The sequence below is a fragment of the Pelodiscus sinensis genome, chromosome 16 (genome assembly GCF_052426305.1).
Source record: "Pelodiscus sinensis isolate ZL-2025 chromosome 16, ASM5242630v1, whole genome shotgun sequence".
NCBI lineage: Eukaryota > Metazoa > Chordata > Testudines > Trionychidae > Pelodiscus > Pelodiscus sinensis.
Genome location: NC_143067.1, coordinates 14,182,150 through 14,196,798, shown reverse-complemented (window position 1 = coordinate 14,196,798; position 14,649 = coordinate 14,182,150). Strand labels below are relative to the sequence as shown.

The 14,649-nt window shown below is 45.8% G+C and overlaps 1 protein-coding gene across 5 annotated transcripts in view; it reads left to right on the top strand.

Annotated features, from left to right (window-relative positions):
• JADE2 (jade family PHD finger 2) overlaps positions 1–14,649 on the top strand; it is a 181,840-nt gene that overhangs the window by 89,921 nt on the left and 77,270 nt on the right. For all 5 annotated transcript variants that reach the window (XM_014570002.4, XM_006116055.5, XM_075900395.2 and 2 more), the window contains exon 5: positions 13,961–14,130. In XM_014570002.4, coding sequence (XP_014425488.2) covers positions 13,961–14,130 — 170 coding nt within the window. The remainder of the gene's footprint in view (positions 1–13,960; positions 14,131–14,649) is intronic.

The following is a 14,649-nucleotide window of genomic DNA, read 5'->3' as shown; positions in this document are numbered from 1 at the left end:
AACCCTTCTTCCTGCTGAGGCTCAAAGGCCAACATTTTGTGCATCACCAACTGGACATGTTTCAAAGTATCACCTGTTGCAGCCGGCAGTTCAGTAAGCAAGTTACATAACTAGGACTAATAAAGGCTGACAGCCTGATTGTGCTGTATATTTCCCTGTATCTGTTCAGGCATTTCTTTGTACCAGTGACATAGGAATATTCATTGAAATTGGGTATTTTTTTCCAAAAGAGCATTAAGTTTTCCTAAGGGTCACTATGCTCAGCCTATCTGTTGATTTCCCGTAGACCTGCTGCCTTGCATTGCTAACCAGAAAGGTAGGTTAATGGATAAAGACAGTGTCAGTTCTTACTGGTCCCAGGCAAGTTGCATTAGTGACTCCTATGATCCAGGTGATTGGGTGCTCCTTAACTTAAAGCACTGAAACTCGCCATTGATTTTCATAAGTCTGAGCTTTATTGCTCATGCCTGCATTCTATGAATAGTCATTCATAGAGCCCTCATCCGCAGCAGTCAGCACAAAATGAGTCACGGAGCTCTGCATTGACCATCCACAAATGTGATACCTGTGGCTATACAGCAAATATCTGAAAATCTGCAAGATTCTAGATACAAAATGTGTATCCACATCTGCATCCACAAAAATTGAACCATGGCTATCGACATCTGCAGATGCAGATACCTGCAGATATTAAGTAGATATCCATGGATTTGCAGGGCTCTAGTCATACAGAACATCCCAAAGACCCGAAGACATATCCTAGATTGCACCGTGCTCAGTGTAAAACTTGGGAGGGAATCTCTAAGGGTATGTCTACACTACCCTCCTAATTCGAACTAGGAGGGTAATGTAGGCATACCGCACTTGCAAATGAAGCCCGGGATTTGAATTTCCCGGGCTTCATTTGCATAAGTCGGGCGCCGCCATTTTTAAATCCCGGCTAGTTCGAACCCCGTGCCGCGCGGCTACACGCGGCACGGAGTAGCTAGTTCGGATTAGGCTTCCTAATTCCACGAGGAGTACAGCTAGTTCAGATTAGGAAGCCTAATCCGAACTAGCTACTCCGTGCCGCGTGTAGCCACGCGGCACGGGGTTCGAACTAGCCGGCATTTAAAAATGGCGGCGCCCGGCCTATGCAAATGAAGCCCGGGAAATTCAAATCCCGGGCTTCATTTGCAAGTGCGGTATGCCTACATTACCCCGCTAGTTCAAACTAGCGGGGTAGTGTAGACATACCCTAAGGGAATCTCTAATAATCTAGTTTCCAGATTATTACAGTGGCATCTTTCATTGGCTGACAGACAGGGGTTTTCATAGTGCATTGCTTCTTGAAGTCACCCTTTGAATCTTTCCTGGAACTTAGCTTGCATTTTGCTTCCGTAGCAAATAATGATACTTTGCCATTGTAGAGCACTCTTCATCCATAGCTCTCGAGGGACATGTTTACACTGGGGAATTATTTTAAAATAACCCCCCTTATTTCGAAATAACAAGATGAGCATCCACATGATCAAGCCTGTTTTTTCAAAATAATAACTCCTACTTGTGAATAGGAATAAGCTTATTTAGAAATAGTTATTTCAGGAGTTATTATTTTGAAATAACTTATTTCAAATAACCTGGTAGTGTAGATATATCCAGAGTGCTTTACATAGAGGTTTATAGGTCAGTTCACAGATGGAGAAATCAAGGCACAGACCGATTAGGTGGCTTGCACAAGGTCAAGCAGTAAGTCAGTAGACAAAACAAAGAACCCAGGTATCCTGACTCCCATGCTATGGCTCTGTTTACTGAGCCAAATAGTCTCCTCTCTTATTCCTGCAGCTGAAATATTGTGTTCTGATGGCAGTGAATTAAGATACTATTTTGAGACTTGAGAGACCTAGGTTCAGTTCCTTGCTCTGCCAAAGTCTCTCTCTATCACTTGGGCAAGCCACTTTATCTCTCTGTTACTCGGTTCCCCATCTGTATAATGGGTATAATAGCACTGATGCATAGAACTGCCAAGAGGGTAAATACTTTAAAGGCTTTGAGGCACTCATATTACAGTAACAGAGGACACATTACTTAAGATAGATGGGGTTCATTAATGTTGTACTGTGTGTAGTCAGTACAGATTTTGGCTCAAAGATTTCTCAGCTGCAGCCCATCTTGAATATAAAGCAATTAGTCATTTCCTGTTTCCCTGTCCCCTTCCTGCCATTCACACTCTCTCAGAGGAGAACCCCTTTCTGCACGTGTTAACTTATCCCTGTCAGTGAACAAGCATAGACTAGAGATGGCCATGCTGGCTTCTTGTTCCAACAACCCCATTCCTGTCCCCTTTATGAGCTGTGCAGGGAATGTGTCTTAGAAGTGTGCATGTCCTTTGAGGGATTCTTTGGCAGCCCCATTTTAAAATCAGTTATAAACACGGAGAGCGGATTTGATTGTCCTTTCATTTACACAAGTGTAACTCCCTGGCTTCTGGGAAGCTGTTCCCAATTCACAGCGAAGTAAGTGAGAGGAGAATCAGGCCCTTAAGTTTGGCATGATCAGAAATATCCCCAGCACAGATGCTTTTTGGAAGGCTGTAATACAATAAAGTCTGTTGCTATGTGCTTGTTTGTTTCCTTGCAGAATGTTTGTATATTGACATTTGTGTCATGATGTGATATTTCAAGGAGGAAATGTGATCTGTGCAAATATTGCTGCAAGCTTCAGCTCCTGAGTTTGCAGAGAGCTGTCAGAGCTGGCACTGCACTTTGCTTTTCAGTTCTAGCTCTTCCTGCGATTGCAAGTCATTATGTGTGACACTGTTGTCATGTACATGGCAAGTGTGACACGTGATGCTATAAAGTTGCTAAAGTATACAGCGAAATTGACAGTGAGTGTCTGCTCATTTCCCATCCAGGAAGTTAATGGCAGATGAGGCAGCTTCTCTTCTCTGCTCTTCTCCCAGGAGTATTGTGAGCGAGACCTGAGAAGTCATTCTTCCGCTCTACTCTGCACTGATTAGGCCTCAGTTGGAGTATTGTGTCCAGTTGTGGGCACCACATTTCAAGAAAGATGTGGAGAAATTGGAGAAGGTTCAGAGAAGAGCAACAAAAATGATTAAAGGTCTAGAAAACATGACCTAATGCGGGCAGAATAAAAGAACTGGGCTTGTTTAGTTTAAAAAAGAGAAGACTGAGAGGGGACATGAGAGCAGTTTTCGAGCATCTAAAAGAATGTTGCAAGGTGGAGGGAGAAAAAATTGTTCTTTTTGGCCTCTGATGATAGGACAGGAAGCAATGGGCTTAAACTGCAGCAAGAGAGGTTTAAGTTGGACATTAGGAAACACTTCCTAACTGTCAGGGTGGTTAAATACTGGAATAAATTGCTTAGGGAGGTTGTAGAATCTCTATCGCTGGAGATATTTAAATGCAGCTTGGATAAACATCTATAAGGGTATGTCTACACTACCCTCCTAGTTCGAACTAGGAGGGTAATGTAGGCATACCGCACTTGCAAATGAAGCCCAGGATTTGAATTTCCCGGGCTTCATTTGCATAAGCCGGGCGCCGCCATTTTTAAATCCTGGCTCGTTCGAACCCCGTGCCACGTGGCTACACGCGGCACGGGGTTCGAATGAGCCGGGATTTAAAAATGGCGGCGCCCGGCTTATGCAAATGAAGCCCGTGAAATTCAAATCCCGGGCTTCGTTTGCAAGTGTGGTATGCCTACATTACCCTCCTAGTTCGAACTAGGAGGGTAGTGTAGACATACCCTAAGGGATGATCTGGATCAGGAGTGGGCAATAATTTTTGACTGGGGGCCACTTAAGAAATTTTTGAAGTGGCCCTGGGCTGCCCGAGAAGGGGCAGGGGCAGGACACTTCTGTGATTCCCCACCCATAGACCCTGATTGGTCTGGGGGTGGGGGGGGTGCAAAGTCTCTTCCTCCCCCAAAGAGAACCGCTAGGTAATCAGAACAGCTGGCAGTTCCCTCTAGGCGCCCCTGGGGAGCAGCAGTGCTTAGAGTCAACCCTAAGCGCTGCATGCCAGAGGGCAGGGTGCAAGAGACTTTGCACACTCCCCTCCCGCCCCCAGGCCAATGAGGACTCCGAGGCAGGCGTGTGCACAAAGCCTCCTCCTCTCTCTCTCCCCCCCCCTTCCCCCCGCAAGGGGCTTGGCACTGAAAGTCAAACACCAGCTGCTGGTAGATATGACTTAAGTGCAGCACTCCCTTGTAGGGTGGGGGCAGGGATGGAGAGATTTCATGTACTCCCCCTCCTCCAAGCCCTGATTCACCTGGGGACAAGAGGGGAGGAGTGCGCAAAGTCTCCTCCCACCACCAGGGGCGTCCCTAGCCCTGATTGGCCTAAGGGCAAGGGAGTGGCATGGCCTCTGAGGGCCGGGTCAACCTGCTTGGGCTGGATCCAGCCCATGGAGGCCCTTTTGCCCACCTCTGATCTAGATGGTGCTTGGCCCTGCCGTGAGGGCAGGAGACGGGACCTGATGACCTCTCCAGGTCCCTTCCAGTTCTAGGATTCTGTGATTCTCTTCATCCTGGTTCTTACTACACAATGTCCAGAATCATTCCGGAAGTGTGATATGTGACCAGTGTTCCCTGTAAACTGTGCACTTCTGCGGCCACTGAGGAGTGATTCAGATGCCACCCAACTGATTAGCAGAGCACCCACAGCTAGATTTTGTTTCTATAGGTGGTGCATATCTGCACGTATCTCGATGCACATACAAATTTTATTCTGCACATGGATGGAAAAGATTAGAGGGAACATAGTATGCGCCTCCTTTCATTGCAAAGCATCCCAAAGAGCCCCACTCACTATATACATGCAGCAGGGCAGCCACCTTCTGCAGTACTATCTACAAGGATTCCTGTGCCATCAGTGTAGTAGATAGCTTGTTTATAGCACATTATGAGCAGTGTGTCACATAGAGGAAGTTTTGGTTAGGACATCCCATCTCTTACAAATGGTGTTCTGGGGGCTTGAACATATACACAGAGCAGACAGAGCCTTGATTTAATGTCTTCTCCAGGAGCAAGATCTGATATTTTCTGCGGTGCTGTAAATTATAAATAATTGTCTCTGATGCTAGGGACATGACAACCACAGTCAGAATCTGGCCCACATTAAACATTGTAATAATCAATGGGGCTGATTCTCTTCTCAGTTACACTGATGTTATGCAAGAGTTAACTTCACTGAATTCAAAAGAAGTCTTTTGTATTTAAGGGAGAACTGGGCACAGATTATTTAGCTGGAAAGGATAAGGAAGTGAAATGACCTTTTTAGAACATGATTCTATAGTTTCAAAGATATTTTGATCTGAGTGACTCCAGGAACACTTGAATAACTCCCTTGTAATAGCTGAGGTGTATTGCAATACAGAACTAGATGTATCACTGGTGGGAATTGGCCTATGGTGATTTAGATCAATGCAAGATATAGCTCATATTCTGACCTTTAATATTTCCAGTTAGATGCTCAAGAATCCAGTCCAAGGCCCATCAAAGTCTGTAGGAGCCTTTCCATGAACTTTACTGTGAATTGGATTGGACCCTGAATTGCAAAGTCTCCCCAAGAAGATCTCCATATGTGTGCATGTGGGCGGGGGGCAAACTAAGAGGAATTCTCAGTGAGTTTCTGCTTGGTAGCCCATCAATTCATCCTGAGGTGCCTCAGGAGTATGTCGCTGTAGCATTATACATTCCTATGTAGAGCTTGTGCAGGTTCAGTGGAAATGGTGTGGAGTATGACAGTGGTTTTCAAACTATAGGTTGCAACCTAGTCCTGGGTTATGGAATGTTGAGCACTAGGTCTCATTGCTGCAGTGGGATCAGGTGACCAATGGGGGTGCTAAGGCAGCTGCCTGCCTGTCCTGGCACTGCAGACAGCACTGTGCCCCAGAAGCAGCCGGCAAGAGGCTGGGCTCCTAGGTGGTGGAGAGAGCGTACTGGGCTCTGTGCACTGCCCCTGCCCCGAGCACTAGCTCCGCACTCCTATTGTCTGAGAACCTGCTGCTGGGTATTTCTGGGGTGCAGCGTGGTCAGTGGTGACAAGAGGCACGAAGTTGCCTTAGCATCCCTGCTGCACTGCTGACTGGGAGCCACTCAAGGTAAGCCCCTCCTGCCCCAGCCCTGCCCCCCCAATCCTCTTCCCAGAGGTGGAGCCCCCTTCTCCACCTCAAAGCTCTCTTCCTCAATCCACACTCTAGTCACATGATGTTGGGTTGCAGTATCAACAATTTTCTGCAGCTGGGTCATGAGAAAAAAAAACACACTTGGAAACCACTGGAGTAGAGGACTACTCATTGTTTCTAGAGAGTGGAACCACTGACCCCATAGTCTCTCTCCACTAGTAGAGGGTGGGCTGCAGAGGCTTCCCCATGTGATGGGTTTGGGATGTGAGAGTTTGGTGTTTGGTGGCTGAGCTGAGGTTTCAAACTCATCTCACCTAAGACAAAGCATTAACCTCACATTCGTTCAGAGGGTGGGTAAAGAGCTCCAACCTTTCATTCTCCCCCAGAGAGGAACAGCTTCAAAATGCAGGACTTGCAGGCAGATTCTGATCTGCTGTAAGGTAGTGATTCAGTGTTATTCAGTGTAAATGAGATTGGTATCTGGCCTGTCATTGTTTCCTAACTGGGGATTTTAAGGTATCATCCCATATCATCCAGATTGCTCACCCACAATTACAGCTGATCAAATGTGGCTGCTTGGCACTCCTCCAGAAAAGCCTTGTCAGTTCAGTGCTTTTTGCAAGAGTGTTGGATCCCTGGGGTGCACGTATGTGATCATTCCCCAAAACAAAGGGCGGGCCTTGTTTTTGCAGAAGACCCCCAGTACAAAATACAATAGGCATGGCCCCATCACCTTCTTGGATTGCTTCCCCCACTTATCTGGTACTGGGGCTGGTGGGATAAGGTGTGATTGGGAATGTGCAGATGAGCCTGTTAGGCTTCAAGCCTTGTCTGCCTGTTAAGGTTGCCAACCCTCCAGGATTGGCCAGGAGCCTTCCAGAATTGGCATCCATTTCCCAGTGAGTATTGAAAGCCATCCTGGAGATTTTAATAGGATAGTTTAAGAAAATGACATTCCATCATGTTGGGGGAGAGGGAAAAAATCTGCCGGAATAGTTTTCAAAGTTGGCAACCCCGCTGGGTAGCTGCTAACCTGCCTAGTCACAGTCCTTTCTGGTTGGCATAGGTCAGCATCTACTCATTATTATGGAAACCGAACCTCACTGAGCAAGACTTGGTTCCTCAGCTCCTTGAGAAGGCAACTCTTCCCTTAACGACCACATTCTTCTGCTTCTAACTTCATAGTGTAAAAATAATAAGAGTTTCATTGGCTTCTCGTCCCCGTCTGATAGCCCTCAAAGTAAATGACTGTAATAGCTGTCATAGCTTGGCTTACCACATCTCATCAGAGTCTGGAGTAGCCTACTTTTCACTTGTGCTTTTTCACATTAGATTTCCCAGCTCTGTACAGAGCAGTTTATATAAAAATCCAGGGTAGCTATTGCTTTCCTGAAATGGCACTTTGTCCACGTGATTATTCTCAGTGATCCTTCAGTGAGCTCCGAGGGGGGAAAAACCCTCTGATATCACAGGGACCAGTGTGAGGAGATTGATGCAGACAGATTTAGCCAGAGGTAGGGTTATTTGTTTGACTTCGGAATCAAAACATGTGGGAGGCTGCTGCCAACAGACATGCAGTAATGCTCGCAAGACAGGAAGAAATAAAGGCACCACATGAAGAGGAAGAATGGCTTAATACTTCATGGTCTGAGAGGAAAGTATTTAATTCCTCGGAAGATAGATTGTTCCCACAGAAACCTAGGCCCAAAGCTTTTGTATTGGTCGTTCCTGATGGCTCTCTTAAAGTCTGGGATTCTGCTGAATGGAGTGTGTGAAGAACAGCTGACTTTTTATTGATAGCAATCACCTACTTTGAAAAAGAATAAGATGTGTCATTAAAAATGAATGGCATGTGATGTCATGTTTATTATTCCTGAAGCCAGTAATAGTAGGAAGCTGATTTAATAGAAGGCAGAAAGTGGCTTAGGCCTCAGCAAGAGGGAGAGCCAAGCTTGGAACTCAAGAGTTTCTGACTCCTGGGCTTGTCTTCAGACCACTGGGCTGCTTTGTAAAACAACTTCAGCTGCTCTGTGTTTACATCCTTGAGGACTGTGGTGCATGTGCTGTAAACACAGGAGAACAGCCTGCTGAACGAATGGCTCCTAAGGCTGTTGGACATGGTGGCAGAAGGGGGGTAAGCCAGCAAGCTCTCTCATGCATTGTGGGGAAAATGCATTCAGTGACAAAGGCAAGTCTATACTGGCACCTAGCAGCACTGTAATTTTCTGGCTCTGGGGTGTGAAAAAATATTCCCTCCCCCATCCCAAGTGCAGCAAGTTACAGTGCTATAAAGTGCCAGTGTGGACCAGGCTACAGCGCTGGGAGCTGTGCTCTGAACACTAGTAACTTCTCCTCTTATGGAAATGGTTTACCACCTAAAACCCCGAGCCCTGGTCTACACTAGGGAGTTATTTCTGAATAACCCCCCTTATTTTGAAATAATAAGCAGAGTGTCCACAGTACCAAGCCCGTTATTTCGAAATAATAGGCTGGTTATTTTGAAATCTGTACTCCTGCTTTCCGCGGGGAATAAGCTCAGGACTGGCCTTACCATGAGGCAAACTGAGGCGGCCGCTTCAGGTGCCAGACTGTGGGGGGGGCGCCACTAGGACCCAGAGTGTAGAAAATTGTGTCTGCTGCTGGTGCATCTGTATTCTCTCTGCTCTAGATGCACAGAGGTGACAGAGCAGTACCATGAGAGGAGTAGAACAGGAAGAAGGCAGAATTGAGACCTTTCAAAGTTCTGGCGCAAGTGTGGGAGCATGGGGGAGTCATTTGAGCTCCCTGCCTCAGGTGCCAAAATGTTGTGGGCCGGCCCTGAATAGTTATTTTCATAGTTATTATTTCAATATAAGTTATTTCAAAATAATTTCCTAGTGTAGACATACATGCGCTGGGAGAGCTCTCACCCAGCACTCATGTCGTGGCTACACTTTGAGTTTAAAGCGCTGTCATGGCTGTGCTTTAAACTTTTAAGTGTAGACAAAGCCTGACACTGCCACAAAGAACTAACAGCTGCTCTCTCTTGTATTATTGTCATGTTGCCTGGGGCTAAGGAATTCCCTGAAGGGAGCAGTAAAAATAAATGAAAGACTTGTGGGACCACCCTGCTTTTAGAGTTAAGGAGAAGCCTTGATATAGCTGGCCTAACACAGTTCAGTGCACTGTGTGGGTTTTTTCGTGCCAGAGGCTGCCTCAGACATGTTAGTGTGCCTAGTAGGTTCCAGTGTAACATAGACCTGCCTGAGCCAGGGAAAAGGAATAAATAGAGCTCTAACTGGAGTCGGGTGGCCCCCTGTACATTTGTGCTAACTCTTTATCATTTCAGGATCAAACTTGCAAATAAAAATGTTGCCCATTTGGGGCTCTTTACAAGGATGTTCCCTCTTAATTTTTTCCATCCATGTGCAGAATAAATTTTATGTGCACCGAGGCATGTGTGGAAGTGCACACATGCTGTGGACTGTGGGCGCTCTGCTGTTCAGCTGGGTGGCACCTGAATTAACCCTGAATGGCTGCCCAAGTGCTCATCTTATAGGAAACACTGCTGTACAAACCTTCAATACATTCTGCTCAGACTAAAGTGATGGAGAGTGATTTCTGGGAGAAAAGGAATGTGTGGAATGGCTGTTAATGTTACTTCCTTCCTGTCCGTAGATAGCTGTGTGCAGGGAGTAATGGCATCACAAGCATGGGCAGCTTTCCTTTGCAGAACTAGGTGACTGGGAGCATCATTAAAAAGGGAGAGGGAAGACAAACTAATTGTAGAGCAGTATAGAGAGTTTAAAGCATTAGGAATCAGGATTCCCGGGTTCCATGCACAAGTCTTTCACTGCCTCATCATGTGGACTGGTTTGGACTGATTAGTATGTTCCATGATCTATAAACTGGGCTGTTGTGAGGCTCTGTTCATCCATGGTTGTAGAACACTTGGGGATTCCTAGATGAAAAGCTCTGCAGAGCTACAAACTGTTCTTGTTTGGTGCTAAGATGCCTGTTTAACCGTTTTCTACATATGAAAGCCAGGATTTAGGAAGCATAATGGCACAATAAGGCATTTATAGAGCTGGGCTTCTGAAAGCACAGCGGGCAGAAGAAGGCAAGACCTCCGCCCTGTATTGGCAGGCTTCCTTGGAAAGGAAAGCGCTGTTGAGAAAAGGAAAGTCCCCAGATGATCCCAGCATTTTCAATGGCTGTTGCGAATGCTTATGCAGCAGCTCTCTGAGCATGCAGGTGAGTATGCGGCACAGCGGGCTCTCAAGCTGGAATCCTGTCTCCGTCTCAGAAAGCCTGGTGATTAGGAAGCCAGATGCACAAAGGGGGTTTACTTCATTATGTCACTGAATGGAGCCTATACCTCTCTGTCTAGTTTCTAGCTAAAACAAAGGGACTTTGTGCACATTGAGGGGTTACAGCAACCTAGAGGGAGTTTGGAAAACTTGCTCCTCGTGTGCATCCCCCAAACTCACTCCTTACAGTTGAGTAGCCCAGCCAGCACAAACACATTCAGAGCTGCTTCTGGTGTCAGTCTAGAGTGTGGGCCAAGTTCATTCCTTGTGGGCCAAGTTCATCCAGCGAAGCTCAGTGACTTCAGTGGAGTTACATCTGTGGTATTTTGGACTCGCTACATGTTTCCCAAAATTAAACAGAAAATGCCCCAACCAGCAGATGCACACTTTACTTTCTTTCACCTGTGCTTTGACTATAAGCTCAGTTATCTCAATTCTTTCAGTGTGCAGTCCTGGAGTTGGGCAAATACGCCCCTGATTGTAGGGCTCTACTATTACAGCAATCTTCATATATGTTTCAAAATGAACTTACAAATATCCATGCTGTCTCAGCCAGAAGTGTGCATTAGGCTTTATTGCTAATCCGTGGGATTCGCATTCACGTACCTTCTGCACTAATGCTTTCCACTGCTTCTGTGGATCACCAAGCAGTGCAGAAGATCTCTGGGCCTGATCTTGTGTTAAGCTGATGCCCAAAGGACACAACCAAACCTCGGTCCCCACTGTATCATGTGTTCCATTTATACATTTTAGGAGAGAGTTCCTACCCCAAACATTTGAAAGTGTAAATAGACAAGGCAAAGGGCCAAAAAAGGGAAGGATGATTCTTCCTACTTTATACGTGGGAAGCAGAGAGAGAATAAGGGCTTATCTACACAAACCAAAGAGTTTCTGGCAAGCTGCAGGGGAAACTCCACCACAAACTAGTCTTTCCATGCACTCTCTGGACTCTGCTGATCCACATTAACAGTTTCAAAGAGCATTAGATCAAAGTGCATCAACAGATTGTTATTGAGCATCAGCAGGGTCTGCATGGCCAGTTAGCTCATGGCAGGCTAGCGCAGGTAGAGTCACACCCCACCGTGCCACAAGCTAAATGTTTGTCTAGACAAGCCCTAAGTGACTTGCCAAAGCAGTCTGTGATGGAGCTGGGACCTAAACCCTGCTTCAGGAGTTCCAAGTCAGGGCCTTAGCCACCAGACCATCCTTCCGCTCTTAGAGCAATTTCAGATGCTCAAACCCTCTGTGAAGCAAATAACTGGTGTTATCCCTATTTACTGATTGAGAAACAAAAAGATAGAGAGGGTAAGAGACATGCCCAACCTCACGCTGCAATGTAGCGACAGAAATAGAAATGCAGCCCAGGCCCCCAGAATCCTAGTCCCTTGCTCTGCTAAATAATGCACGTCTCTTGTGGATAGTATTTTATTGCACATTTGGAAAAGCACAGCCTCACCAGTACCTAAAAGCCTAACACTTAGCGAAGTTGAATGTGGATATTTTTCTGTTTTCATGGGTTTTTTTTTTAAACATATCAAAACCATTCTACCCACCCTCCCAAAAAAGCTCGTTTTGGTGTCATGTCCTGTTTACCCTGACACGACCTTCTCTTTCTCATCACATGGCAGTCACCCCACGCAGATTGCAAGCAGTGCATAGTATTTTTTACAGCAGTAATAGCATCCTCTAACTCTTTAAACACCTTCCTTTATCCACCACTTTAAGCAGCTGAGTTGTTCTCCTGGAGGCTCTTTATTCCATTTTATTTTAGGGAAATGAAAATTAGTGATGTGTAATTGCTCATTGGTGGTTTCTTTACCTCTCTTTGGGCTGTCTTGTTGACCATCTGCTTCCCAGCTAGAGGCAATGCCACGGTATGTGGAGGGGAAGCCAATCCATGCCCTGTTTGTGATGTTACAGCTCATGGGACATACTTAAAAAGATGCAGGGCACATGTTCTACTGCATTCATCACTGCTTGTGCAAATACATCACTTAAAAACAACACCTGCAATGGCAAAGATTTCTGTGGGTTGGTAGATAAATGACAAAGATTTAGCATCCTGTCAAAATAGCCAGTAACTCTCAGGGTCTCCCACAATGCCATTGTTCCTTTTAATGGAAAGCAGTTGAGGCTTCAGATGCAATAATAAGGTGATGTCTGAAAAAGAGTTTGCACTTCCCATGGTGCCTATGCAGTACAAGTTTTATCTTGCAAAGGTGCATTCTGTCCCAAGGCTATGTCTATACTGCAGGCTTCTTGTGCAAGAACATGTGTTCTTGCGCAAAAACTTGCAAAGCATCCACACTACAAGCCCATTCTTGCACAAGAAAGTTTACAGTAGATTTGTCAGAAGAGAGAGCTTTTTGTGCAAGAGTTATTCCTCTTCCCATGAGGAATACGCCTTTTTGCGCAAGAGCACTTGCACAAAAAGGCTAGTGTGGATGGGAACCAGGGTTTCTTGTTCAAGAAACCCCTATGGCTGAAATGGCCATCAGAGCTTTCTTGCGCAAGAGAGCACCCACACTGCCATGGACGTTCTTGCACAAAAGCAAATGGCAGTGTGGACGCGCTCTTGCACAAGAACTTTTGCGCAAGAAGCCTCAGTGTAGACATACCCCAAGAGTGTCTTCAGTGTGGGTCACTTGAACGTTGAGATTTGCTGTGAGGTCAGGGATAAAATACATGAGGCTTTGCTTCTGTGCTGAACATTCGGCATTCTTCTCATTTGTGAAGCCATTGGTACATGAATAGGGACCCTGATGTTTACAAAGACACAAACACCAGTGTCAGCACAGGAGAATTTTCTTCCTGTGTGTTAGGCCTAGTCTGCACACAGATTGTGTCACAGTATAACTGTGTCAGGCAGGTGATTTTTTTTTTTATTGAGATCTACTGTAGAAACCCCTAGTGTGAATGCAGTTATAACAGCATCCGAGTGCTTGTACTAGTGGAGCGTATGCCCCTTCTCATGCAAGAATACACTGTACCTATGTATGGACTTTTATACCATGATAACTGCATCCATACAAAGTGGGGTTCATGGCCCTAACGCTAATGATGTAATAAAATGATACAGTTTTTGTGTGTGGGCAGAATCTTTGACTTTTTAAATGTGTTTTGTGTCAGAAAAATCGTCGAGATTTCATAAGCAACCTGTGGTTTTGGGAGCTCATTTTTGGGGGCCCAACCCAGACACTGGATTTTCACTGGGTTGTTGCTCAGCACTGCCTGCATGGGTCAAGTCAGGCCTCCAAATTTGAAGCACCCCAAATCACTTATGAAAATTAAGTTATAAAAATTAGGTATGAAAATTTAGGCATGTGCATAAGAGCCATAATACTGCACGTGCTTACCTTCAAGTATGCAAGTAACCCTGCTGACTTTGATGGGACTGCTCATGATGGGATTACTTAAAGTTAAGCAGATGCATCACTGTTGGTGGAATCAAGACGTCAGTGAGAAACAGTTTGGGGTCAGGTTTCTAATGATAGATTCTTTTTACCTACTGCAGCTCTTTCTCATGCTCTCCTTTTCTTCTAGGATAATGCCCCTGCTAGAGCAGTCTCCTCCACAGGTTTCTCCAAGCAGACTGTCTGTCTCTGAGATTTCGGAGGTCAGCAGGACATGCGCACAAGGAGTGAGCCGCTACGACCTGGATGAGATTGATGCTTGCTGGTTGGAACTTGTGAACATGGAGTTCAGGGAGATGGGTAGGTGTTGCTCTTATTTCTCTGCTTGCCAGGGTGCACACAGAGTTGGTTTTATGCCTTATTAATGATGAAAACAAAAAAGGCTGAAGCCTTCAGTGCTGCTTTCAACCACTAGAGCAGGGTTTCTCAAATGAGGTTGTGGTTTATTAGTCTCAGCAGGTCACGTGTTGGTTACGGTGGGGTCGTGAGCTGTCAGCACCCAGGGTTGCCAATACAAAAAGTAAAGCCACTACAGTAGAGCAAGGGGGTTGATTTACAGAACAGATAGCAGAATCCTGACTCCTGGATTCCACTGCTCCCTTTAAGTCCATGTCCCTCTCCAGCTACCTCTCCATTACTGCTCCCCAAAGCACTGTACTGAAGGTAGTGCCCCTTGGCCAGGAGGGGCAAAGGAAAGGTACCGTAGCAACATCTACTCCTCTTCCCTTGACTCTCACCAAAGTCACAAAGACCCTGCTCAGCTCTCTTCAAACTGACAGATGGAGTCAGAGGAAAGAAACGTCATTATTTCAGTCCAGA